Source organism: Felis catus, chromosome D3 (genome assembly GCF_018350175.1).
Source record: "Felis catus isolate Fca126 chromosome D3, F.catus_Fca126_mat1.0, whole genome shotgun sequence".
NCBI lineage: Eukaryota > Metazoa > Chordata > Mammalia > Carnivora > Felidae > Felis > Felis catus.
This window is the reverse complement of record NC_058379.1, coordinates 5,777,766-5,804,206: the sequence shown is the minus strand read 5'-3', so window position 1 is coordinate 5,804,206 and position 26,441 is coordinate 5,777,766. Positions and strand designations below refer to the sequence as shown.

Sequence of the window (26,441 nt, the reverse complement as noted above, 5' to 3'; positions counted from 1 at the left end):
AAGTCAGCCTGCTGCAGGGGTGGCTGGGTGGCTCAGTCGCTGAAGCGTCCAACTTCGGCTCAGGTCATAATCGCACTGGGTTCGAGCCCAGTGTCAGGCTCTGTGCTGACAGTTCAGAGCCTGCTTCCGATTCTATGCATCCCTCTCTCTCTGCTCCTATCCCCCCGCCAAAAAATAAACATTAAAAAAAAAAAAAAAAAGCCTGCTGCAGATGCCTGAATCTGGCAGGAGACACGGGACTCCTGGATCAGAGACTAAAAAGATGTTATTACTCACAGCCATCTTCTTGTGCCGTTTCTCAAGCCCCAGTTCTGACGGGGCCACTCAAGGAAGGCCGAGCGACACCTGCACACACAGTGCCTTGCATCACAGCAGAGGAAGCCTGACTTGAAGGAACCCAAATGTTTTATAACGGGCATAATAAGCCTACCTGATCTTTTCACCAGAGAGAGACACTTTTTTTCTTATGCTGGCCCGCGAGCAGCACCTACCCTTTGCTGTGGAGGGAGACACTGTCTCCACCTTCTGAGGCCGTTCTCTGTACAAACATCCTCAAAATGACAGTCCAGACAGAGGGCAGACAAGGCCTCTCCTCAAAAGATGTGCAGAAACACAAGAGCCCCATGAGGAATTATCTCCCCATGGCCCTGGATTGACAAAGGAAGCAGCTTTCAGGGGCATTATTGAAATCATTTAGGGGATTTTGATATAAAACAGAGGTCCTATACGATCTTTGCACCAATGTTAGATTCCCTTGGTGGGGTCATACCACTGCGTTTATGTAAGCGATCATCTTTGCCCTCATAGATGCCACTTATGGACCGGGGGATCAAGGGCCACAATGTCGCTAACTTTTATTTTATTTATTTATTTTTTTAATTTTTTTAACGTTTATTTATTTTTGAGACAGAGACAGAGCATGAACAGGGGAGGGTCAGAGAGAGAGGGAGACACAGAATCCGAAACAGGCTCCAGGCTCTGAGCTGTCAGCACAGAGCCCGACGTGGGGCTCGAACTCACGGACCGCGAGATCGTGACCTGAGCCGAAGTCAGACGCTTAAGCAACTGAGCCATCCAGGCGCCCCTGCCGCTAACTTTTAATGGTTCAGAGAAACAGATGACAGCATAGGTATCTCGCACACACATGTGCACATACGAGAGAGAGAGAGAGAGGGAGACTGAATAAGGCGAGACGGAGGTGAGCAGGCTTTGGGTCGTCAGTATTTTATTCATTCAACTTTACAAAACCCAAAGTGGGGGACCTGGCGTCCCCGGGGACATGCAACTAGCCTGGGGCGGCCCTCTCCTGACTTTCAGGACTGTGTTTTCACTATACCCTGTCACCGATGTTATCCCTGCCCCGCCTTAATTAAGTGCTCTGAGGACATAAATAGGTCTCTTGTTTACTCAACTGAGGAGAAACTGGCAAGAATAGGCCTTTTCAGCTACAAGCTCCTGAAACCCCGAAGGTGTGAGCTGGCGAGTCAGCAGCCGCGGAAGCCTTTTCGGCCGTGGACTCCTCTGCACGCGGCTGTGAAGCGATGCCATCAACCCCCTTCTGGAACAAGAATGGGGAAGAGCCGCGGGAACCGCAAGCCGGGAAGTTGGCCGCAGACCCCGAAAGCAGAGTTTTCATGATTTCGCTCAAAGCCCGGGGAATCCCGAGTCTGGGTCCAGACACGCACCATTAGATGTCGGCAGAAGAACACGATCCCACCTCCAAAGGCACCTTGGATCCGTTCGGTCCCCACTTGCCTCCCTCCGGGGATGGGCAGGCCGTCAGGGCAGGCCTGGTCTTCGGACTGGACGCCGGGCTGTGGGCACAGGCCTGCGGGCGGCGAGGCCAGAAGCGGGCTCTGACCCCCAGACAGGCAGCTGCCCAGCAAAGACAGAGCCATGGGCTCAGAGAGGACGCATGCTAAAAATGAAGGCGTGAGTCATTATTGGAGCTATGTCCCGGCAGGGACGTGTGTGGCTCCCGCAGGGCACCGGGCGAGGGTGCTGCGGAAAAAGTCCCCGGGGTGAGACTGGCCATGGGGGAACGGCTGACTCTCCGTTCGGGCCGGGTGGGGACGGGCACCCGCTGGCCGGGCCCCAGAGCCGGGCCCCCAGCCCGAGCCCGGCACGTCCAGAAGCAGACTCCGGTTATATTTAATCCCGGCATCTTCAATCCTGATTCAGTCCCTGTATTTGAACCCCGCTTTAGAGATGCGGACACGTCGGCCCAGAGAGGGCCTTGCAAATTGTCCAAATCACACAGCTGCAAAGTGATAAAGACCGGGCCCTGCTGTGTGAGTGTAAGTGAGACCGTCACCCTCTCTGAGCCTCCCCACCTTCTCATCTCTGAACGTGATGCAACTCCGTACTCTGCTGGTCTTTCCAGATGGCGGGAGCGACACGAGCCTGATGAGACTAACCAGCCACACCTCCCCACTGCTGTGCGGGGGGTGAGGACCCTCCTGGGTGTGAGCGGGAAGAGCTCTGTGAACAATCACTGTGTCCCACGAGTCAGATCTTTGTTTCCAACCCAACCTGGGCCTTTGGGGGTCTTTGGCACGATCCCCGAGATGGGCTTGTTTGCTTTGGAACCGTCTCTGCGGGTGACAGGCACGCCTCATCATCATTAGGACCTCTGTCCTCCTGCCTCACCTATTTCACGATGCGTCCAGACCCGCTGACAGCCTTCCCTGCCCCCCACCCCCACCCCACCCCTGCCGCCCATCCTAGCAGCCTCCGGTCTGGCTTTCTATTTAGTAGCTGTGTGACCTCTGACAGGTCACTTAACCTCTCTGAGCCTCTATGGCTTGATCTGCTTTTTAAAAAAAAAATTTTTTTTTCAACGTTTATTTATTTTTGGGACAGAGAGAGACAGAGCATGAACGGGGGAGGGGCAGAGAGAGAGGGAGACACAGAATCGGAAACAGGCTCCAGGCTCTGAGCCATCAGCCCAGAGCCCGACGCAGGGCTCGAACTCACGACCGCGAGATCGTGACCTGGCTGAAGTCGGACGCTTAACCAACTGCGCCACCCAGGCGCCCCAACGTTTATTTATTTTTGAGACAGAGAGAGACAGAGCATGAACGGGGGAGGGGCAGAGAGAGAGGGAGACGCAGAATCTGAAACAGGCTCCAGGCTCTGAGCTGTCAGCACAGAGCCTGACGCGGGGCTCGAACTCACGGACCGCGAGATCGTGACCTGAGCTGAAGTCGGACGCTTAACCGACTGCGCCACCCAGGCGCCCCATCTGCTTTATTTTAAAATAGAAGGAATCCACATCCCTCTTGGGGGGCAGGGTAGTTTGCGGGGTGCGAGGGCCAGACAGTACGTGCGTGGAGGCCTTTGTAAGCTGTCCGTGACCGCACGGCCCTGCTTTTACGAGTGTTCTCCAATGCCGCTTGGAACAACTGGCTAGCGGCTCTCAGTGAAAAAGCCTTTATTTCTCGTGCCCTCCCCTTCCTCCTCTGGCATTTCTCGGAGCATTGAGCTTGCCTCTCACAAAGCGGCCTGGGAAAGTCCCCCTGATGCTGGGGTGCTGGGCGAGCCCCCGGAGCTTGGGGTCACCCTACCATGCGCTGTTCCCAGCAGGTGACTTCGCGAGCCCCTGGATGAATGTGTCCCTTTCCAGAGGCGTGCAGTATTGGGGTCTGCCTTTTCTCTAGCCTGGGACAAACACTTTAGGACCCCTTGTAAGGTACCCCAATACGTCTTTTCTATGAACTAGGTACGTTTTTCTTTTTTTTTTTTTTTTTTTTTTAATTTTTTTTTCAACGTTTTTATTTATTTTGGGGACAGAGAGAGACAGAGCATGAACGGGGGAGGGGCAGAGAGAGAGGGAGACACAGAATCGGAAACAGGCTCCAGGCTCCGAGCCATCAGCCCAGAGCCCGACGCGGGGCTCGAACTCACGGACCGTGAGATCGTGACCTGGCTGAAGTCGGACGCTTAACCGACTGCGCCACCCAGGCGCCCCTAGGTACGTTTTTCTATTAAACCTCCAATGGCTCTCTCCTCTCCTGTCTTTGATCTAACTTTGAAAGCAATTTGAATCAGATCATTCCTAAAACCTGCTTCAGAACCTCCTCGGATCCCCCCTCTCCTGGCAGATGGAGTCCCAATCCCTTAGCGCCACATCCGGGGCTCTGCAAACCTCGCCTCCTGCCCGCGCCTCTGCCCGCAGCACCTGGCCCAGAGCAAGCACTTAGATCTCGAAAGACCCCCCCTTCTTGTCCTTCTGGCTTCACGAGCCCCCTCTCCTCTCGAGACCGGCCAAGAGAGCCACCCACCCTTGAGCCCTTGAGCCCTTGAGCCCTTGAGCCCTTGGCTCAAGCTAACTTATGGAAATTTTGGCCTTTCCTCCCCTCTTTGACATTTGCAGCCCATCTGGCACCGTGAGAAACAGCAGCTCTTATAGTACAGGCTTTCAGCCCATGGGCAGCCCCAGCCTGCAGCAGGGGATCCGATTAGGTCAGAGGTCAAGGTCACTGGGGTCATTTGTTTGGGCCACTAATTGGGCCTTTCACATTTGCAGTGTGGGCAAGTTTTTCCCGCCCCTGGATGTATACACTTCTCCAACGTTATTCCACACAGGGGAGTCCATTCCAGGGGAAGTTGTGTGTGGGTGCAGGGAAACTTCCGGAACCCGGGTGGGCGTAGTCGTAAAGGTACTCCTGATAAGTGTGAATGGCGCAAAGGGGGCCAGGATCGGGGTGAGGTGAGCGAGGCCCTCGCTAAGGCCACAACATTTAAGGAGATGTCCCAAATGTGGAAATCAGGGCAAATACGATTTTACGTTTGAAGGTCAAAACTGGCACAAAAAAATTCTGTGTCACGCCTCACCCTGATTCCCCACCAGGCTGCCTGAGTGTCACTATTCACTTCTCCGTAGTCAGAAGTAATCAGTTGTTCGTCAAAGACTTTTCTCTGGGGCAGCCAGGCCATGGCCGCGGGTGAAGCAAGCCCTCTCCTGTGGGCTTGAGTGGGTGGGCATTTGGGGACAAGGTGAATCTTCACCTGTGCATGTTCTGGAGAGCACAGCCCCCCCGCCCCTCTTTTGCCCCCTGTGAGATGACATCCCCACACCTGGTCAAGTGGCCCAGGGAAGAAAGATCTGAAGCAGGTGGAGTCAGTTGTGTTTTTTTTCTCCAGAATGTTCCAGATGTCCAAACCTCTGGTTGATTCTGTTTGAGCAGCAGACATTCCCATGTGCTTCCTGGTTGATGTGAAAATGCATCGTAAATTCACCTGAACACAGGGCCCTCTGTGTCCCCAGCACTCTCAGGAAGCTACCCAGCCCTTCTGGAATGCACCTTACCCCAACGGCGGCACCAAGGCCCTTGCTGTCTGTCTCCTGCACCTGCAGGTAAATTCTGCCTCCAGCTCACTGCTTGGTGGTTAAGATCTCATCTTAAAATGTCACCTCAGAGGGGCGCCTGGGCGGCTCCGTCGGTTAAGCGTCTGACTCCGGCTCAGGTCGTGACCTCACTGGTTGTGGGTTCGAGCCCCGCATCGGCCTCTCTGATGTCAGCGTGGAACCTGCTTCAAGATCCTCTGTCCTCCCCTCTCTCTGCCCCTTCCCTGCTCATGCTCTCTCTCTTTCTCTCAAAGATGAATCAATAAATAAACTTAAGGGAAAAAAGGCACCCCAGAGCCACCTTCCCTGACACCAGAGCCATAAACGGTCCCTCTGATTCTCCTTGTCTGCAGGGTCTCGTCGGTCTCCCCCATTAAACTCGCCCTTTCGCCTCCCGGTGTGCTCATCAACCCCTCCCCAAACAGGGTACCCCAGGGCCAGGCTGTCTTACCCAAGGCTGAGGGCACGGCGGGGTCTTTGATCAGTCTTGACCCGAGGAACGTGCTTTAAGGGTGGTGACGAGCAGACCCTGGCACCCGGAGCCGGCACATGGGTCCACACGTTCACACCTTCCCTCTCGCCTCTGCTCCCCTCCGCCTTCCCCCCTTCCCCACAGGCCTGCCCTTTGCAAACCCACGTGTGGGCCCCTGGGCTCTCTGCTCTCAGCACAGAAGGCCGGGTCCCTGGGAGCGGTGTGGGGGTGTCTGTGTGAATGTGAGTGTCTGGGAGCGGGGAGGAGCTGTTGAGGGTCTCCTGAAGACAAGGGAACCAGGCCCTTCTCCCTGGGGAGGAAGTGGGGGGATGGGAGACCCCTGTCAGGGAGCCAGAATGTGCTTGGGCCCACTGTGGAAAGGGACAGATGCAGACGGGGTTCCAGGAAGGGTTTCTAGTCTCCCCCCGACGGCCCCCGCCCCGTGTCCACCAAGGCTTCCACCGCCAAAGGCCCAGGTGGCCTTGGGCAACCGGGTAACCCGATAACCGCCACGCGGGTCCCCAGGGGTAGACCACAAACGAAGGGTGGGCACTCCCTTTAGGAAGGGAGGCGCTGAAGAGCGGGTCTGGAAGGCTCATCCGCCTCGGTTGTACCTTACAGACTTTCTCAAATCTAAAGGTTTTGTACTCTGACCTCGGCGACCCGGAGGAGGCCCCCAGGGGCCACATCAAACGTGACTACCGCCAGCCCTTGGGATGACTCGGGGGCCGCCCCCCCCCCAGCCGCTGGGGTGTGCAGGGAGGGGGGCACAGGGAAACCGTGCAGGTCCCGGGCCGGCTGCGGCGGTGGTGGCGGGCGGGGTGGGCCGGGGGAGGGGAGGAGAGGGGAGGGGAGGGGAGGGCAGGGGAGGAGGAGGCGCCTAGAAAAGGAGGCGCGGGCCGGGAAGGTGCGGAGCGGGCCGGCGGCGGAGCGCGGAGGCGAGGCCGGGCGGCGGGGGCGCAGGAGGCGGCGCGCACCGAGCGGCCGGGGCGCGGGGAGCCGGGCCTGACGCGCCGCCCGCGCGCCTCTGCCCGTAGGTTCCCGGGCGCGCGGCCCTCGGCCCGCCGCCCGGCCCGGGCCCCGGAGCGCGGTGGAGCGGCGCCGCGAGGAGCCGGGGGCCCGCGCCCCGCGCCCCCCAGACATGGTCGGCCACCTGCATCTGCAGGGCATGGAGGAGAGCCTCAAGGAGAAGAGCCGGGAGGGCTTGCTGGACAGCCCCGACTCCGGGCTGCCCCCCAGCCCCAGCCCCAGCCCGCCCTTCTACTCCCTGGCGCCCGGCGTCCCGGACGCCCGCGCGGGGGGCGCCGGCGCGCCCTCGGAGCCCCCGGGACCCGGCGAGGCCGGAGCGGTAAGCACGCGCCTTGGCGCCGAACCCGGAACCCGCGCCGGGGTTCCCGCCGCACCCCCGGCCCCGGGCCCAGAAGGGGTCCCCGGGTCGGCCGGTGCCGCGCCCCCGCCCCCCCCCACCCCAACCCCGGCGGGACCGGGACGCGAGGCGGAGGTGGTGCAGCCCGACCCCGGGGCCTGGAATTCTCTCCCGGGCGCTGGGCCCCCCCTACGGAGTGGTTGGCCTTGCCGCCGGCCGAGGAAGGGCAGGGGAGGGACGAGCCCGAGCCCGGAGTCCCCAAAGAAGCTGGCTCCGGGTGGGGCGGGCTGGAGCCCCAGGCTGAAGCCTGTTGGAGACGTCCGTTCCCCGGGTCCCTTCTGCTCCTGACCCCGTCCCCTGCCGACTGTTCCAGCGCTGCGGGCCCGAGAGCTTTTTTCTTTTTCTTTTTTCCTTTTTTTAAACCCACCCCAGACGGTAACCCTTCCTTCTCTGGATGTTGAGGGATGTTGACGTGGAGCTGAGGCGTGCCCCGGGGGGAGAGGCCGGAACCCCAGGTCAGGAGACCCAAGAGTCTTAGTGGATCCTGGCGGCCGGACTGAGACAGGGTGGCCCGGGCGGCCCGGAGTGAAGGGGGTGGGATCCGGCACCTTCCGGGCCCGGAGGAGGGACGAGATGAAATTGGGAGGTCGCTAACAATGTCGGTGGCGCTTCCCCGTTCCCGCCCGCTCGCCGCGCGTCTTAAGGTCTTTTCTGCCAAGTGTGCATGCTGGCGTGGCTCCAGCCCCGCTCCACTTTTCTGGGGCCCCCGCGATGCTCGCCTGGTGCAGGGCACGGATCGCCTCCCCCCCAGCCCCCAGCTGAAAATACTCCCAGCAGCAGAAAGGAATGCGCTCCTTGCCTCCAGCCTCATGACACGAATTTCGCTGGTGCCTCCCTTGCTCCTTAGTCCCGTGGGTCCCAAACTTGGCGGGCGTGGGCCTCCCTCGGAGATCTTTAAACAATACCCGCGCCCACCTCCCGCCTCCCACCTCCAGGCGTTCTCGTGTGATTGGGGGAGGCTCTGACCTGAGCGGCAGGACTTTGAAAACTTCCCCGGATGATTCCGATGTGCTGCGGGGTTTGGGATCCGCCGCCCGAGACCAAAATCACACGGTGAATTTGAACTTTGGGCTGGGGCGGGAGGCGCGGGAGGGCCACGGAGGACTTCTGGGGGTTGACAGAGGTGGCCGACCCGGGCTGTTTGCCGTAGAATGTATCCATCCCGCTGTCTGAAGGGGAAGCTTTCTTGCAAGAGGGTCTCCGGCTTGGGACTGCTGGTTCACCCTGGGGAGTAAAATCCCTGCGGTGTCTTACATGCCGGGGCTCGGAAAGGGACAGGGAACCAGTCTTCCCCTTTCTTCTTTGGACGACCTGGAATCCTCCTTAAGGAGGGCTTTCTGGAAGCTTTCTCTGCCAGCCAGGCCGGCCAGCATGCCTGGTTTACTTGTCTTGGCTCTTCTGGTTCATTTTATGTGTTTCCCCCCCCCCCCCCCCCCCCCCCCCCCCCGCCGCTTCCTTGCTAACCAGACGCCAGGTATGGAACCGTGCTGTCCCTGATCTTTTAATTTGGCTCGAAGGCAAACCCGGGGCCATGTCCGGACGGGTCATGATTATCTGACGTTTAGGTAGCTCTTGCCACAGGCCAGAAACTCTCCTAACCCCTCGACTTCCTGTGGCTCACTTGCTTTCCACGATACTCCAGTGAACTGTGCGCCCTTGTTAGCCCCATTTTCCAGAGGGACAAGCTGAAGCCACTTCCCCAAGGCCACCCAGTGGGTAAGTGGCCTTGCTGGGATGGAGCCCCAGGGAGTTTGGATGCGGAGGCTCTACACTCAAACCCTACATCATGCTGCTCTTCACTAGGTAGCTAATTAACTACCTGTGTGGGTGTGTTACCTTTCTTATTTTCACTAAAAAACGTAATGCTTGAGGACCGATGGGGTTTGGAGGTGCCGCTTTTAATAAAAAGAGAGGCAAAGGGACCCCCGGGCAGCCTCTTGTCAGCCCCGGGGCCTGCAGCCGGGGCCCCGCCCACCTCACCCACAGGGCACCCCAGCTCCCGGTCAGGGTCAGCTCCCGCGAGCGTTGCTAATCTGGTGTTTAACAGCACCCTGCACGCTGATGAGGCACCGAGGACGCTTTCCAGGAGCGGACGCAGGCAGGATCTCGGCCACCGATCTCTGGGGAGGGGGACAGAAGCCCGCCCTGCCTCTCGGAGCTGACGGTTTCAAATGCGCAAGCGGGGGCAGGCGGCCAGCAGGGCCCGGTTTCCTCTGGTGGCCCCTCAGTGTCATGTGCCAGGCCACGTGGGTCTGGGTTTCAGCCTCTTCTGCACAGGGTGATTCTGACCCCCAGTGCCCGGTGCTGCTTCCCCAAGGCTGGTGGCCCGTGTCCCAGCGGGGGGTGGGGGAGGGGTGGGAGGTGCGTGCTGGCCCCAGTCCCCGGTCCCTGAGGTCCTCAGCGCCTCGTCGCCCCGCTTCTTCTGCGGGACTCACGTGTTAAGTCGGCTCACGCTTCATTTCATCGGGAGGCCCCGTTCCCCACCCTTCACTTTGTTTTAAGAGGTTGGACTCGCCGTCTGGACAACGGCCCATTCATGCTGGGTGTCCGCCTGGCTGGGAGACTGTCCTCACCCAAGACATCAGAGGCACTGGGGCCAGGCTGGGTGGGAACGCACCTCCCCACCCCTCCTTGACCTTGGGATTTTCCTGCTCCCTCTCTGGAGCAGATGGTAACGTTTCTGGTGATTTCCAAAGGAAACAAAGATGTAGGAATCGGTCATTCACCAACCCCCTCCCCCCCGGTACTTCCTGAGCACCTACTGTATGTTGTGTGCCGTTCTGGAGACCTGGGCGACATAGCACCGAACAGGACGTTCAGGGCCCCTGCCCTCCTGGAACTGGCGTTCTCCTGGGCGAGACAGAGTCACCAACTTACATGTGGCCTGATACGTGTTGTTCGGGCAAAAGGCTGGGTAAGGGTGCAGTACCACAGACGGGGTGGTCAGGAAAGTGATGGTGAACAGAAACCAGAAAAAAAAATGAGGGCGTGGACTCTGTGGTCACGGGGCTGAAGTGTGGGCCAGTCCGGGAGGATGGCACGTGCAAAGGTCCTGAGGTGGGAACAAGATAGGCGCATTCAAGGAGCAGCGAGGAGGCTGGCGGAGGCCAGAGCAGGGACTTGGGAGCCAAGCTGCGGTCAGAAAGTTAACATTCCGTCTGGTCTTTTAAAAACGTGCTTGTGATTTTTTATTTGTATCTTTCAAAAGGCATCCTGGGCCCCCACAAGCCCTCAAATTAGAAACCCAAATCAGACTTGACTGCCTAGATCCTATGCCCTGAGGAATAGGATCCGTGCGGGGCTTGTCCCCACGCGGGTGCCCTGCTCTCCTGCAGGACACGGGGACGGCCAGGGCTGCCTGTGGGCTGGAGGGCTCGCCCGTCAGCTGCTCTCATCCGGCAGATGATTGAGCCAGGCCAGGCGAGGGACCCCGCGTGAGCAAGGCCGTCCGTCCATGCTTCCCTCGAACTCCCGGCGCCTGGGCCTCCAGCCCGAGGTGGGGCAGACACCCCATGTCCTCTGTCCCTCCTCCCTGGCCTGCCCGGCTGAGCTGTGGGGATCGAGGGGCACTGGGGAGCGGGACGAGCTGTCTGTGGGGGTGAGGGGGGCTGTGCATCAGACGCCGTCTCCCCCCATCCCGTGAACACAGGGGGGTTCAGGGAACCAGCCCTGAAAAGCCCATGCCCTCAGGGAGGCCACAGACAGCATCTGGGGTCTCGGGCCTTGCTCTGTGGGTGCACATTTGAGAGAACAGCCGCCACTGGGGTGAGTGAGATGTGGACAGGTCTCGAGTCTGTGGCGCATGAGGGGCCCGGCCCGCCGTGTAGTGGTGACAGGAGGCGACAGGTCGGGGCTGTTTCCTACTCGGATAGGGTTCTCCTGCCCTGGGCTCCTTCACGCATGGCTCCTGGCGCCCCATCCCATCTCCCGACTCTGCTTCCACGTCGATTGCACTTCTGAGTGGCACGCCTGAGGATTTCCCTAGGGATGAGGTTCCGGTTCCCTGGACCAGACTCTGAAGGGAGCCCTGGGGGCCAGATGTAGGCAGAACCAGAGGTTGGGAGCGAGGTTCTGCGCCCCACCCGGGAAGCTTCCTGGGACTGCCCAGCCCTTGGAGAACACCCATGGTCACAGCCGCCTCAGGATGGTGGCTGGCACCCCTCCCTCTGTGCCTCCAGGAATCCTGGCTCTTCTCATTTCTGTTTCTGGACCGTGATGGTGAGACCAAGGATAACGGAGGGAGGTAGGGATTTAGGGGGTTTGTGCCCGGGGTTGGGAAGGATGGAAGGGTGGAAAGACAGATGGACAGATGAATGAATGCTTGCACGGATGGCTGGATGGATGGATGGACGGATAAGTGGATGGATGGATGGATGGATGGATGGATGGATGGACAGATGGACGGATGGATGGATAAATGGATGGTTGGACGGATGGACGGACGGATGGATGGATAAATGGATGGATGGATAGATGGATGGATGGATGGATAAATGGATGGATGGATGGATGGATGGATGGATGGATGGATGGATGGTTGGATGGATGGATGGTTGGATGGATGGATGGACGGATGGATGGATAAATGGATGGTTGGATGGATGGACGGACAGATGGACGGATAAATGGATGGTTGGATGGCTGGATGGATGGATGGACGGATGGATGGATGGATGGTTGGGTGGATGGATGGATGGATGGATGGATAGATGGATGGATGGTTGGATGGTTGGATGGATGGATGGATGGATGGATGGATAAATGGATGGATGGATGGATGGATGGACAGATGGATGGATGGACAGATGGATGGATAAATGGATGGTTGGATGGACAGATGGACGGATAAAAGGATGGATGGTTGGATGGATGGACGGATGGATGGATGTATGGACGGATGGACAGATAAATGGATGGATGGATGGATGGATGGTTGGATGGATGGACAGATGGACGGATAAATGGATGGATGGATGGATGGTTGGATGGATGGATGGACAGATGGACAAATGGATGAATTAACAAGTCTACAGATGGATGGATGGATGGACAGGTGAACTGAGACAGAGGTCAGTCCTCACAGCCCCCTTGCGGGCTCATGGGTGTGTCCCCGACTAGTGGCGGTGTGAGCAAACCCAGGTGGAAGAGGGCCAGGTGTGTGAGGCCAAGGTGGGAGGAGCCCATCTGCGGAAAGGGAGGTTGGGAGGAGGGAGGGGAGGAAGAGCCAGAAACACTGGGGCCTCTGTTCAGCCCCTGTCTGCTTAACCCGGGATGAATCGGCCTCTGGCAAAGTCCCCTCGCCTCAGCCTCAGCGGCAGGCCCACCTGTGTGAGAGGCTCTCTCTAGCTTTCGTCTGAAAAGGAGACAAAGCAGCCCACACCACCCCCCCCCCAGGCGCTCCGGAGGGGAAGGGGGCCAGCAGGGAGCACCTTCTGGGGAGAAATGGCTTTCGCTGGCCGGCAGAACCTGCGGGTGCCTGTGCTGGCTTCCTGGGCCCGTGTGGCCAAGTCATAGCCGGGGGCTCAAAACGACAGCCATTCCCTCTCGCAGTTCCGGAGCCAGAGGTCCGAAGGCAGGTGTCAGCCGGGCCACACTCCCTCCAAAGGCTCCCGGGGCGGGCCGCTCTCATGCATCTGTCCTAGCTTTCGGCGGTGGCCGGCTCGTCTCCACGTGGCTGTCCGCCCTATGTGTGCGTCCCGTGTTTTCCCCGTCACTGGATTTGGGGCCCGGCCTTGTCCAGGAGGAGGAGCTCATCTTCACTGGATCGTATTTGCAAAGACCCTATTTTCCAAATAGGTCACATACTTTGTGGGGGTCACAAGCCAACCTGCCACCCACCCTCCTGCTGGCTCGGGTCTGGCCGGCTGTCCCAGTGCAGGCTGGGCCTTGAGCCCTGCCTCCAGCCTGCTGTTTGTGTTTGCTTAGTGTTGCTGCTTTGGGTATCAGACCCCGGGCCTGTGGGGGTCTGCGCTGGGCCCATGACGCTTCCTGACTCTCCAGGGAGTGCTCTGCTCCGTTCGGGGTCTCCTGGGCTCCCCCAGCCAGGCCCGTCCAGCTCCTCTCTTGTGCCATGTGGCAGACGGGCAGTGAGCCCAAGGAACCCCCTCCTCAACTGTCCTGGGGTTTGCCACGTTGCCCGAGGCCTTTCCTAAGGAGCGTGAGAACCCCTGAATGTCTCCTCCTTGGATCACTGTCCTCATGGGTGAAGGTTCAAGGGCAGCAAATCCCAAATGCACACCGAAGACGATCAGGTTTATTTCGAATAGCAACGAAAGCCATCACAGGCCGTTGAGGTCAGTGACCCAGAGACCGGACCGTTTTAGCTGTTGCAAATGTTCCATGTGGCTTTGGTGAGGACACGTCTCCCCCGTGTCACCAGCGGAGGAGGGGGGTATCCCTGGTGGTCCCTCTCTCTCCAGGAGCAGTGTGGGGGGGGGCCCTGGACCCCTCCTGCTGTCACACGTGCTCCACTGGTGGGGCTTGTAGCTCCCTGATGGAACCGAAAGCTCGTGGCCGCCGGGCGTCACCCGGGGCCGGGCACCAACACCGCTGAGCTGTCCCTGCGTGTCCCTGGCAGCCGGGCCAGGACCCCCGGTCGGGCTGGGCTGTCGCCGCATGGCACCAAGCTCTCACAACCCAGCAGTTATCTTTCTTGGCGGTGCCGTGGGCCGTGGCTATAGGGCAGCCAGGAGGGGCGTGCCCCAAAGCCCCCGGGTGCGTCCGTACCTGGGCCAGCGAGCGTTTGCCCTCGCCCCGGCCGCTCCCGGGGAGGGCGCGTGAGTCACAGGCTGAGGCAGGTGGGGCCTCCGGCTCCCGCTCCCTCTGAGGCCCGCCCTGGTCCCCCCACCCGCCACCTGCCCGGGAGACCAGAGGGCCAGCCTGCTCCCCAGGCTATAGCGGGGGCCTCCCAGCTGGGGGCTGGACCAGCTGTGCCCATCCATCCATCCACCGGAGTGCAGGGGGCAGCATCCAGGGGGTCTGGGCTGGTCCTGTCTCACCCGTGCATGGGACTCACTCGGGCCTCCCCTGCCTCCCAGAGCCGCAAAGGGACCTGAATCCCGCCAGGTCCCTGGCCAGCCCTGTGGTGTAGGCCTCACAAATGGCACAGCCTCATTTTATAGTTGGACAGACTGAGGCACAGACAGCAGCCGGCTGAGGAGCTCCCAGTGGGTTCTCTTTAGGGTAGAACAAGAATCCAGGCTTCCGGGGGGAAAGATCTGGGGGGCGGGTGAGGGCGGTGGGCTGCCTGGGGGCTTCCTTTGCTCCAGGTAGGCCCATGGCTGGTCGAGCAGGCGCAGCAGCCGTGGGCCCACCCCTCCCCCAGCCTCTCCCCATCCCCCACTCCCAGTGACTCTCAGCAGAATGTGACCCGGTCTCTGAGGAGCCTTCTGGGGCCAGCGGCGTGCTCCCTTGGCCGTGAGACTTGCTTTCCTTGCCCCCGCTCCAGGCTGGCCGGATTCCGTGGGGCTGGCTGGCATTGGCACTTTGCTGTTCACATAACCCTGCATCCAGAAAGACTCAGCTTTGAGCTTCCGGATAGGCCGGTGGCGGCCGGGGAGGCCAAGTGCTGCGGGCTGCCGCTGTCTTCCCTTTGTGTCTGTCCCTGGAGCCCCGCGGGGCTGTCCTGGGGCCTCGGCGGTGACTTCTGGAGCTGTCTGGCCACCCAGGCCCGCTGGATGCCAGCCCGTGTCTGGGTTCTCGCTGGCTTCTCCGATCTCTTGTGCAGCACGTCCAGTTTGGGTCGGTTTTAGATGTTTTTCCACTGGGGCCCTTTGGAAAACCGTGCCCAGAGCTCCAGCCTCCCCGCCCAGCCTGTGAAGTGAGCCTTGTCTCCCCTCCTGGCAGCCAGTCGGGGAGCGAGATCCGGCCGGAATGGGGCTGCTCTCGCGGGGCGTTCGGGGAGGTACCAGAAGGTCCGGCAGGTTTCCTTATCCTGGGTCGACCCCAGGGGGATCGAACTGGTCCGCTCCGAGAGCGCGTCGAAGGCCCCGCCTCGCCGAGCTATCTTCCCTGCTCCCCAGCTTGGGAGTGAGTCTTTCCCGCTCCCACTCGTAGGGGAGGGGTGGGGAGAGCAGCGTGGGGTGATTAAAACCAGCCTCAGGCTTCCTCACTCTGTTTCCGGTCCTTCCACTGATCTGGACAGAAGAAACCCCTCCAGAAACCTTAGCGCCCGTGTTCCCATCCCCTCACACGCCTGCCTCATATTCTGTTTTCTTCTGTGGCCGCGTGTCATCCGCTCTTGAACAAGAGGCGCCCTGAGAGGCGCTGTGCCGCATCCAACCCACACCGGGTCTGGTACCCGGTAGGCGTTCGGCCCACCGTAGGTGCTCAGCAAACAGCGGGTGCTCAGCAGACACGCGTACACCTTTGCGAAAACGCCAGTCTGTGGATAATGCCTTTGGGGAGAGAGCATTCTTTTTAAAAGCATCAAGTCACGGAGTTTCAGAGCTGGGTCAGTTGGCTCAACCAGATGAGCCAGGGAGGATGCTAGAAGTGCCTCAAATCTTGTCCCTGCCCCCCCGCCTTTAAATTCAGTCTGGAAGGTAGAAGCAACGTCGACTCAGAGCTCACAAGGGCGTGGCTTGTGCCCGTCTCCAGGGAGGACTCCCCAGCCCGAACCTTCATGTGAGGGAGGACTCCTGATACAGCCAGTTTTTAAACAGCGCTTACTCACGCTCCGTGCTTGGACTCAGGCCTCACTGCGACCCGTCACCCACTTCAGGCACCAGGAGGCCGCTGGCCAGAGAGGGGGGTTGTCTGCCCCGAGTCACAAGGGGTATCGGCTTCCCATTGCTGCCGTGACAGACGGCCGCGTGGTGGCTTATAGCAACTGAAATGTATTCCTTCATGGTTCCAAAAAGTCAGACGTCTACAGTGGGTCTTACGGGCAAAAATCGAGGACTGGTTCCACTCCTTTCTGGAAGGGCCCAGGGGAGAATTGCTCCTTGTCTTTTTCACCTTCCAGAGGCTGCCTGAATCCCTTGGCTGGCGGCCCCTTCCCCCCATCCTGAGGCAACAGTGCAGCATTTGCAATCTGACTCCGGCCCCCTGCCTCTCTTGGGTGAGGACACCCCCCCTGCCATCACACCGGGCCGCCAGGTAGCCCAGGGGCCCCTCCCCATCTCAGGCCCCCTGACCTTAGCGCATCACAGTTCTTGGGTACATTAGGGCATGCACATCTCTGGGGCGTTACTCCACCCGCCGTGCCCAGGAAGGGGCAGACGTTGGCCCTTTGTGGGCCACTCACTCTGTAAATGCCAGCGAGGCATGGGGCACTCTGGAACACTGTGATGGGCCGGGGAGGGGCTTCGGGTACCCTGTCCACAGGCGGATACCGCACGGGCTTGGATCTGGCCTTGGGGCTAACAAGTCAGCGGGGCTTCTTGGCACGTGTGAGTTCTCAATTCTCAACGGCACAGGCGCTGGGGGTTGCCCAGCCCTGGGTTAGACAGCCCCTCGGGTCCCGAACCTTACAGAGCCCCCGGCCTGGGGGTGACAGACATGCAAAGGGGTCACGGCAACGGAGGCAGCAGGTGGGAGCCCCAGGGACCCCGGAGAGGGTGTGGGGAGGCAGGGAGGTGATGCCTGGGGTGAGCCGCACCGGACGAAGCGAGAAGGAACCAGAAAGACATTCCCGGTGCAGGAAGCAGCACGAACCAAGGCACAGAGGCAGCGGGAGCGTGGCCGAGGGATACGTGGGCGGAGGCCCGGGCAGGAAGTGCCCTGATCCTGTGTGCGAAGGGCAAAGCCTGCTCTGAGCGTCGTCACAGGGCAGGTCCTGGGGCCCCGGTGCCGGTCCCACGGGTGAGAGAGAGAGCCCGGGAGCAGGAGTGAGATCGTGGACCGTGGAGCCAGACCCCAGGGTTCGGACCCTCGTTCTGCCTCTTCCTGGCTGTATGGCCTCGAGCAAGTTCGTCACTCTGGGCCTCTGTTTCAGCATCTATAAAATGGGGGTCCAACGTAGCTCTCCTGTGGATGAGCGAACGCACGGAGAGCGCCCAGAGCTCGGAAAGCATCGGCCGGCCGCTGTGACTTATCCTTGTCCAGGCGAGGGCTGGGAGGACCTGGGCGGGGGGGACGGGAACAGGAAATCTCAAGCCGGTCCCGTCTTGTCCCCCGTAGGGGCGGGGGCTGGCCTGCGGGCTGAGCCCTCACTCTTGTGTACGAGTTCCCTCCAAACAGTGGGTAAACGAATACCCTTTAGAACGGTATGGTCCAAGAGAGCGTCCTGCCGTAGGGAGAATGTTCTAGATCTGCAACGGACCACGACCGCCTGTGCCTGTACAGCCAGGGCGACGGAGGAACGGGATTTGTCATTTGCCGGTTTTTTATCAGGTTAAACCGCGGTCACCCCATGCAGCTAAGCGGCCACCGCCGCGGGCAGGGCAGCCCAAGAGCAGCGACCCCAGAGCGTGGGGGTTTTAGGAGGGGCACTGAAAAGCTCCCTCCGAGTGGGTCAGGGGTAGGCACGCGATTTACACGTGACCCCAGGCTTCGAGGACAGACCCGCCTCGGGCGGGGCTCCGGCAGGCGTTGGAGCGAAAAGGAAGGCGAGTCAGTTCTGAAGACTGAGCCCGTTCAGAGTGCAGGTGGAAAGGGGACACGGCAGGGGCCGGGGACTGGGCAGCGACGGACGGGTACCCGGGGGACTCGGCTCCCCCCGTCCCCCTCCCCGGTGGGTCCCAGCAGGCGGAGCGGGGAAGGAGGTGTGCTGGTGTCGGGCGCTGTGCGGGGCTGGGTCCCAGGACACGCGACCCGTGGGGCCAGGGTTCAACTCCGCTTCGTCCTTGAGATCCCATGTCAGGGGGCACTTCTGCGGGGAAGCCCTCCTCCATCTCCCGATGGTCAACGCCCCCTCTTCCCGGGGCCCTCGGAGCCCCAGTGACTGCCGCCCTCACCACAGTTGGGATGTTAGCCTGCTTGGGGGACCGTTTGCAGACTAGAGGAGGATCCAGGCGGCGAGCCCCATAGGAGCAAGGACGCTGAATCCCCCGTTTACTGTGGCAGCACAGCGCGGACCCCAGGACAGCACGTAGGCGCTCAGTACGTGAGCCGAAGGAAAGACCCACAGCCGTGTCCCCCGCCCGAGCTCACCGAGCGCTCGGCGTGGGCCCGTGGAGTTAGAGCAGACGCGGGCCGGGGGGTGGCCTGGCGTGGGGACGACGGCTACACGGCCTGGGCTACTTACACTGGGTAATGCTGTGTAACAAACATCCCCGAATGTGCAGTGGTACCCAGACGGCAGAGGTTTCCTTCTGGCCGTCCCTCCGTGTTCATCGCGGGCTGACCGTGATGTCGAGACCCTGGTGGTCCGCCTTTCAGAGGAACTGGGGGGTCTCAGGCGACACGGCCTCCATCTCGAGCCTTCCGCCAGAAGGCAAGGTTGGCCGCAGAGGCCCTCACGCTGGCGTGACATCCCGGGCCCGGAGGTGACACGTGTCACAGGCACCCGTGTGCGCCCCTCCCCCACAGGGGGCTGGGAAGCGTGGCTGCCCGCACACAGGGGGACGGCCGAGGGCTGCAGCTCGCTCACGGCCAGGCTGGTGTTTGAGCCTCGCTGGCCACACTGGGAAGTAAACGAGGGAGGAGAGAGGGCTGAGTGCTGGCGTGTGGACATGTGCAGACCCCGGCTCCAGGCCCCCCCCCCCACAGCCGGGGTCCCAACGTCTCTGACCTAAGGAATGGGGTGATGTATGGCTTGAGGTTGTGGCCGAGCCCCGAGGGGACCGCCGTGAGCTACCTTAGAAGGTCCTAGGGGGAGCGGCTCCTGGTCCTTTATGAGTCAGGTTTCAGCCACTCCCTGAGGATGTTCCCACCTGCGTGTCCCTCCCAGCAAATGTATCACAGCCCCGGGGAGCAGGGGGCGGGTGCTGCCCTCAGCCTCGGGCTGCGCTAGGCAGGGTCAGGAGCGAGGACCACCCGGTTTCAGCGTCTCACCAGCTCCAGCTACGGCGTCACCAGAGGGTGGCCTGCGGGGCCCTGAGCTCAGACCCCTCCCGTGTGGTGTGAGCTGGGGGTTGCAGAAAGAGGCCCTTCCCACATCCCTACGTGTAGGTGTCTGGGAACCGGTGGGGGGGGGGGCAGGTTGGTGGGTGGGGAGCCGTGGGCCGTGCCAGGGACCCCACAGGGCAGGCTTCTGGACCGACCCGGGGCTGGGGCGGCCCCCTTGTGCCCAGTGGGGAGCTGAGGCCACAGTCCCAAAGGGCTGCGTAACCCCGTGTCCGTGGCTCTCCCCGCAGCCCCCGGCCCTGCCCCCGAGTTCCCCAGCGCTCGAGATGAGGCCCCGGATGCTGCCTGTGTCCTTCGGGGAGAGCATTGAGGTGCACCCGGAGCCCACGCACGAGATCCGGTGAGTGGGGCTGCTGGGCGGGGTGGGGGCGCGGCAGGTGCCGTCTAGGGTGCGGGGACCGGCCTGCGGGCCCAGTAGGCTCCCCCCAACTCTGAGCGCTGCTCCCTGAGGAGGCAAGACCATGTACGTGGCCACAGATGAACTGATTCTAAGAGACTGTGACCCGAGGGTCCCTTCTCTGTCCCCTGTGCTCCAGGTCTGCATCCGGCCACATCCCCACCACCCTTCTCCCCAAGTCTGGCTGATTTTATTTTAATCCAACCTTCCAGAATGTTTGCACCGTGGCCAACACTCACACGCCCAACGTGCCTCCCTCCCTCCCTCCTCCCGTCCTGCCAGATTTTTCTGGTATCTGTGACTGAACCACGCAGGCGACGTGGGACCCCCTTTTCAGCGCAGGCTGCCCCAGGGGTCACGTGAACGCGGGCTTCCTCTGTGTTCCTGGGACCGTAGCCCTCCTTTGTCTACTCAGGAGTCCTTGCGCTGCACGTGGCTTAGGGGTGTCCCACGTGCAGGACATCTGGGTTAGGTGACCCCGCCGGGAGCTTTCCTCCACGGATTTGCCCTCCTAAGAGGGCTTCTGAGGCTCAGCGTTCCAGAAGGTGGACTCCAGGGGCCAGGGGTCCCGCCCGCATAGCCACAGGACTCTCAGACGGATTTGTCCACGTCACCCTGGGCCAGCCAGGGAGACCCTGCCTCCTGCCCCTCCAGCTCTGGATGTGGTCGCAGGAGACAGATGGCTCTACTCTACAGTTTGTTCTCCCCTTGTTATTTAAATGCCAACTGAGATTTTCAGCCGCCCCCTCGAGGGTGGATGAGGGCTGCCTTGTTCCCTTCTGGAACTGATCATCTCTGGGGGTGTGGTGGGGGACGGGGGGCTTATCATCTGTGGGGGTGCAGTGGGGGATGGGGAGTTTATCTGTGGGGGTGCGGTGAGGATCGAGGGGAGCCGATCACCTGTAGGGGTGGGGTGGGGGACGAGGCTAAAATCCCCTGGGAGTTCTGGAAGCAGGGGCTGTGGGCCACCGACAGGGGCTGCTGGTCACGCGTAGGGAGGGGGGTCGCTCATCTAGGGGGTGCTGGGGCTGCTTTGGGGGAAACTTATTTTGATGTCATTTCCAACTTTCAGAAAAGTTGCAGAGAGGGGACAAGGAGCCCCCCTGTGCTCCTTTAAATGGATTCACCGGTTTGCATTTTGGCCCGTTTGCTCGGACATCTGCAAACTCTCCCCGTGCCCTTCCTAAGAACAGGGACATCCTCTCACGTAGTGACAGAAGGCCGTCAAGCTCAGCACGGTCGAGGGCAGAACCCCACCGCCCTCCTCCTCCCTGCACAGTCACGTTTCATCCATTGTCCCCAAATGTCCTCTTAGGGCATACTCTTAGGGCATACTTTTAGCGCAACTCGGCATCCAATCGGGATCACCTGTTGCACTGAGCAGTCCCACCTCTTTCCAGCCCTTTCTCCAAGCTGGCAAGCCCCCTCTGCCCTTCTTTGGCCTGTGGCCTCGACATCTGGGAAGAGCCCGGTGGTGTTGGAGGGTCCGGTTCACGGAGCTCCCGGCCCTGGACCGCGCGGGGGCGGGGGGGGGGAGGCCGGGGGGGGGGCGGGGGCTGGGGTGACAGGCCCGCCCCCGTCCCGGGCTCACCCTGCCTCTCCCGCCCGCCCCAGCTGCAACTCCGAGGTCAAGTACGCCTCAGAGAGGCACTTCCGGGACAATGTCTTCTACGCGCCCGTGCCCACGGTCACGGCCTACAGCGAGACCATCGTGGCGGCGCCCAACTGCACGTGGCGCAACTACCGCAGCCAGCTGACCCTGGAGCCGCGGCCCCGCGCCCTGCACTTCCGCAGCACCACCATCATCTTCCCCAAGCGCGCCAGGAACACTTTCCGGACCACCCTGCACTGCAGCCTGGGCCGGCCCAGCCGCCGGTTCACGTCCAGCGTGCAGCTCCAGCTCCTCCTGGGGCCCGCGGCGCTCTGACGGGGCGGGGCCGCCCACCCCCGACCCCGCAGCGACCTTGGGCTGGGGGGGCCCCAAGGACGGACCGCGTGGCTCAGCCTGGAGCCGGGCGCGAGGGAGGTGGGGTGGACTCGGTGAACACATCTGTTCCGTGGGCACGACAGCGGGGGACGCGGCATGGGCGTGGCTCCCCGAAGCGCTCCGGGCCGGGGCGGGGGGAGGGGCTTGCGGTAGGTGGGGTGACCCCCCCCCCCGGGGGTCCCCGAGAGAAGAAGGCGTGCGACCGCGGCGGGCCCTTAGGGCGGAGACCAGCTTCGATCGGAGGGACTGGCGCCGCCCCCCGAGACCCCGGCCACCCCGTCTGACCGGGGCTGGTGGCCTGGCTCCCAGGCCACGTGCCGTCCAGACACCTGGCTTCCTGGGAAGAGGGGTCTCCAGAGCGGGCCTTCCGCTGGGCGCGCAGCTTGGCTAGAGGCCCGGGCCGAGCGCCCTCTGGTGGCGGCTGAGCCAGGAGGGCGGGCAAAGGCCAGCCGTGAGGCCAGGGCCAGCGCTGGTAGAGACCTTGCCGGAGCTGTTGGCCGTGTGCCGGGGCAGAGGCTTTCGGGCACGGCCCGCCTGAATTGAGGCCTTGGCGCTCCGCGTCGGGAGCCTCGCCCCCAGGGCGTCCCTGCTAACCTCTGTCCGCGCAACCTCTCCAGGATCAGGACTCTCGCGCCAGAGCCTTCCCGCCAGGCGCCAAGGGGAGGCATCGAAGCTCTCGGAACCTCCGCCGTCACCTGCGTGGGGCTCCGGGCCCAGCTGCTTAAAGAGATGCCGTGGCGGTGGCTGCCCTGGGTCAGGCCGCCCGGTTCCACACGCGGTGGTTCCACACGTGCTGTCCCCAGTGCTGCTGGGCCCCCGTCGCACGTGCTGCCAAGGCAGGCGGGGAGCCAGGGGCCACGGTCTGGTGCTGCCCCGGACGGGTGCCCCAGAAACTCCCCAGTGTGGCCTCGGAAGGGCCCTCTGGCCTGAAAGGACCCAGTGGGTAAGGGGACTCCCCTCCCACTCCCTTGTTCATCCTTCACGATGGGGGCAGAAAGGCTCTCCCACATGGTGGGGGTGGGGGTGAGAGAACAACCCGGAGCCTACGTCCAAGAGAGGCAAGTGCCTGATCTATTTTTGTATATCTACACCCGGTGCATGTTCTCTCCAGAGAGTCCGATTAACAAAAATAACTTAAGAACTTGATTGATTATCTTAATAAAATGTGCAGACCCAGAGAGGCTCCCTGTTCTGTGTTCCCGAGCCCCTCGGATCCCATGGGGTGGGGCAGGTTTTCACAGGCCCCCGTGCTCTGTGGCCGCCCCCCTTTTCCCACCCGGCCGTAGCTTCCCCTTGGCTTCTCCTCTGCTCACGGGGGGCAGGGCGGTATACTCAGAAGGCACAGACCCCTGTGCCCAGCGTGCACTGGCTTCCCCCAAGGGCCAGTGCCAGGCCCCCACCCTGGGACTTGGGTCTGGGGGTGGTTCTGGGGTGGGAGGCCTTGGGACTCTGCATTTGTTGGTGCCCAAGTGCTTTGTGTTCTGCGTCCCAGCCCCCTGTGCTGAGGCCCCCGGAGAAGGGCCCCAGCCGCCTCTGCAAAGAAGCTGGTCCCAACCCACGTTAGCACTTGTTTCTGTCTTGTCCATACCTCTGGAGGGGCCTCCGGGGCCCCGACTGTCCGTGCAGTTAGGGAGACACACGGCGGCCAAAGGACAGTGGCCTCTGGGAATCAGAACGTCAGACTGGAATGTGCCCCAGAGGGGCGCACAGCCTCAGAGAGCCCAGCCGGTTTCGGGTCGGGCTTCCGCGTGGACGCGCACGCTGGGGGCTGCTTTGTGCCTAACGAATTCAGACGTACAAGCTGGACTGCGATCCCAGCGCTGATGTGCCTCGCCACCTGAGGGGAAAATGGGGTGGGTTTCCTGACACGAGCAGCTGGGGGGGGCACGAATCCAGTGACCTTGGAGGTGCCCCTGGGGTGCCCTTCAAGATAGAACTTTCCACGCACGCGATTAGCTGACGGCCTCCGGCTGCAGCTTTCCAGCCGCGGGCAGGACCCTCTAGCAGGCGTCTTTGCCCTCGGGGGACTGAGAGTGTCTCTCCCTTTCTCTTTCACGTTGTCGTCACCTGTCTCGGCGTGTCGCGGCAGACAGGTAATACGCGCGCCTGGGAGACGACAGTGAGCCCACACCTTGCGCTCAAGTGTCTCCGAACGTCGTTTTGACCACGTGGATAGCTTTGCCTTTCCCTAATGACACCGGGAATCCCAGACTGCTCCTTGTATACAGGGGCTCAGTGAGGCCCAACCTGGGAGGAGGAGAAAGCGAGGAGCAAGGCAGCTGCCCGGAAGGCCCCCCCCCCCGAGGGCTCCCCGGCTTTCCTGGGAACCCAGAGGACCTGGAGGTCAGGGGGAAGGTGTTACCAGTGTTGTCTAGATCCCTGGGATTTCCACCTCCAAAATAGAGACTGCAAAGGCCCTTCCACACACCCCCCCCCCCACGTCTCAGAGAGGCAGGGGTCACTCAAGAAGTCCCCTGGGGAGCAGGAGACGACACCGGGGACGGACCCAGTGGCTGGGAAAAGAGCATGTCACTTAATGTCTCTACCAAATGGGCACACAGTCTTACCTCCCAGGCTGCGGGAGATGAGAATTCACGCTGGTCAGGCCTCTGCTGCAGCCGAACCGAGTTGGGACCCTTCTCGGGGGGGCAGGGCAGGGCGTCCACTGCTCATGCTGGGGCGGGGACACTTCAAATGTCTGAGGGTCGGCTCTGGCCCCAAACGCCCCTCCTGACCTCTGCTGGGGTCACTCTTGCCAGTTCACACTCACAAGCCTCAGATCAAACTCAGCAACCCCCTCCTCCAAACAGGCGTCCCCATCATCTGGATCGACGCCGTCCCGTCCCCTCCTCCCCAGAGTTAAGAGTGACAAGCACAGCAGCCCAGGCAGCCAGCAAAGCCCTCGGAGCTGAGCCGCGCACTCTGTCTGCGGGCAGTGGGCCTGCTGTCAGCGTTCTAGCACATTCCATCCTCGCGGTGACCCTGGGAGGCAGGTGGCGAGAAGTCCCAATGAGGAAGCGGGGCCTGGCCTGCCTGCCTCTGGGAGGTGAGAAGGAAGGACCGTCTGTCACCGGGCCGCCAAAGCCTCCCGGCCTCCTGGGGATCCATCAGAACGGTGGCCGTCCTTAGCCTTCTCAAGGACAGAATGGCCAGGGAGCCCCCCTGCCCGCTGCTGGCGATCCCCGTTTGCTCCTTTATCAGACCCATTTTGCCTGTTCCCTGCCGGGTCCCCTCGTCCGACACCCGCACCGGTGAGTGAGCAGTGTTCTCTACAAGAGAAGATGGCACACTATCCCATTTTACAGAGGGGTAAACTGAGGCACAGCGGGTTCAAATGACTTGGAGTCACACAGCCATGGAGTGCCAGGGGGAGGACGGAACCGGGCAGCTGGGCTCGGGCGGCCTCCTCGTGTGCCCTGCCCGCTCCCGGGGCTGGGGGGCTCTGTCTTGCCCTTCTCTGCTGAGCTGCCCCCGTCCTGGTCCCTCACGGGCCTGCCTCAGAGGCTTCTCCCTCTCAATCCACCCTTGCAAGCTCACTATCGCCCCAATTGCAGAAAACCAGCAAATTACCTTGCTGGGTCTCCCTCCTTCTCAGGAAACCCTGGGTCCCCACACTGACCTATGTGTGGCCGCCCTGGGCTCCCAAAGGTCCCCGGCCGGGTCTCGCCTCCCAGCCTTTGCCCATACACGTTCCCTCCGTTCAGCCCACCCTCCCCCCCCGAGAGCTACCGCCTCCAGGAAGCCACCCTGACTGCTCCAGTAATCACAGTGTCTGCGTCACCCAGCCCCGGGAGGGCTTGTCGTGAGCCAAGCCCCGTGCCCTGGGGACCAATCTGTTCCTGTCCCCGCCGAGGGCGGCAGCTCTTTTGGCCGGGCGTCCTTCCATGGAGCTTCTTGTGCCCTGACTGGAGACTCCCTGGCCAAACAGAAGGTTCTAGGCACGGGTCAAGCTCCGGCCTCGGGCTCCCACTCCCGCGGGGGCTGCAGGCCACCCCATCAGAAACCCCTGTGCTGCTTGTCGAAAACACAGATTCTCGGACCCCACCCCCGACCTACAGACTCATATTCATTTTCTCTAGCGGGGGCCCAGGAATCTGCATTCAACCGACTTCCCAATGTCCTAAAACACGCAGACGTTTGCCAACAACTCCCCTTCCCTTTACAAATCACACTGGGGCTTTCTAGGAGATCTGCTCCTCACAGAGTCCGTTCAGCTTAACACAGTCGCCAGGGAGGCTCAGTCAACAACTGGGCTGGAAAGGAAAAACATGAGCTCTGCCCTCGAGGGGTTCTGTCCAACTTGAGACGTGCAGTGTGTTATCAGAGAGCGTGGGGGACAAGAAAATGGAGAGGGATAACGAGTTCTTAGAGGAGGCAATGTCCCAGCTGGGTTTTTACGTGTGTGTAGGAGTTTTCCAGGGGGGTGAGGGTCAGGGGAACACCATAGGCCGCTGCCTTAAAGACGGAACAGTGAGAAAACCAAAAGATGGGGGTGGAATGAACGCCGGGGGTCGAGGACTGGCCGCTAGGCTGGAGGTCAGGGCGGGTCCCCTGCAGGCAGCAGGAGGCCACGAGTTCTCTCTACACCCTGCAGACACCCCGTGTTGGGTCCGGGCCACCGGTGCTCAGAGAAGACAGACGGGTGCCAGACGGTGTCAACTCTGAGGCCACAGAGACAGGGGGCTGGCGGAGAGGACCATGTGGGCGGAGACTTGAGCCCTCACCCCCGTATCACTCTGCGCGGCTGAGGGAGGTGCCATGGGATCCTGGGTAGCACCGGCATGCGTGGCCAAGCCCTGG

General features: G+C 61.6%; 1 protein-coding gene across 1 annotated transcript; it reads left to right on the top strand.

Annotated features, from left to right (window-relative positions):
- The first annotated feature begins 6,748 nt into the window (after positions 1–6,748).
- Positions 6,749–22,817, top strand: LOC101084234 (refilin-A). Its single transcript, XM_023241313.2, has 3 exons — positions 6,749–7,170; positions 19,488–19,597; positions 21,269–22,817. The coding sequence occupies exons 1-3, from the start codon at positions 6,964–6,966 to the stop codon at positions 21,579–21,581; spliced, it is 630 nt and encodes a 209-aa protein (XP_023097081.1). The 5' UTR covers positions 6,749–6,963; the 3' UTR covers positions 21,582–22,817.
- The last annotated feature ends 3,624 nt before the right edge of the window (positions 22,818–26,441 follow it).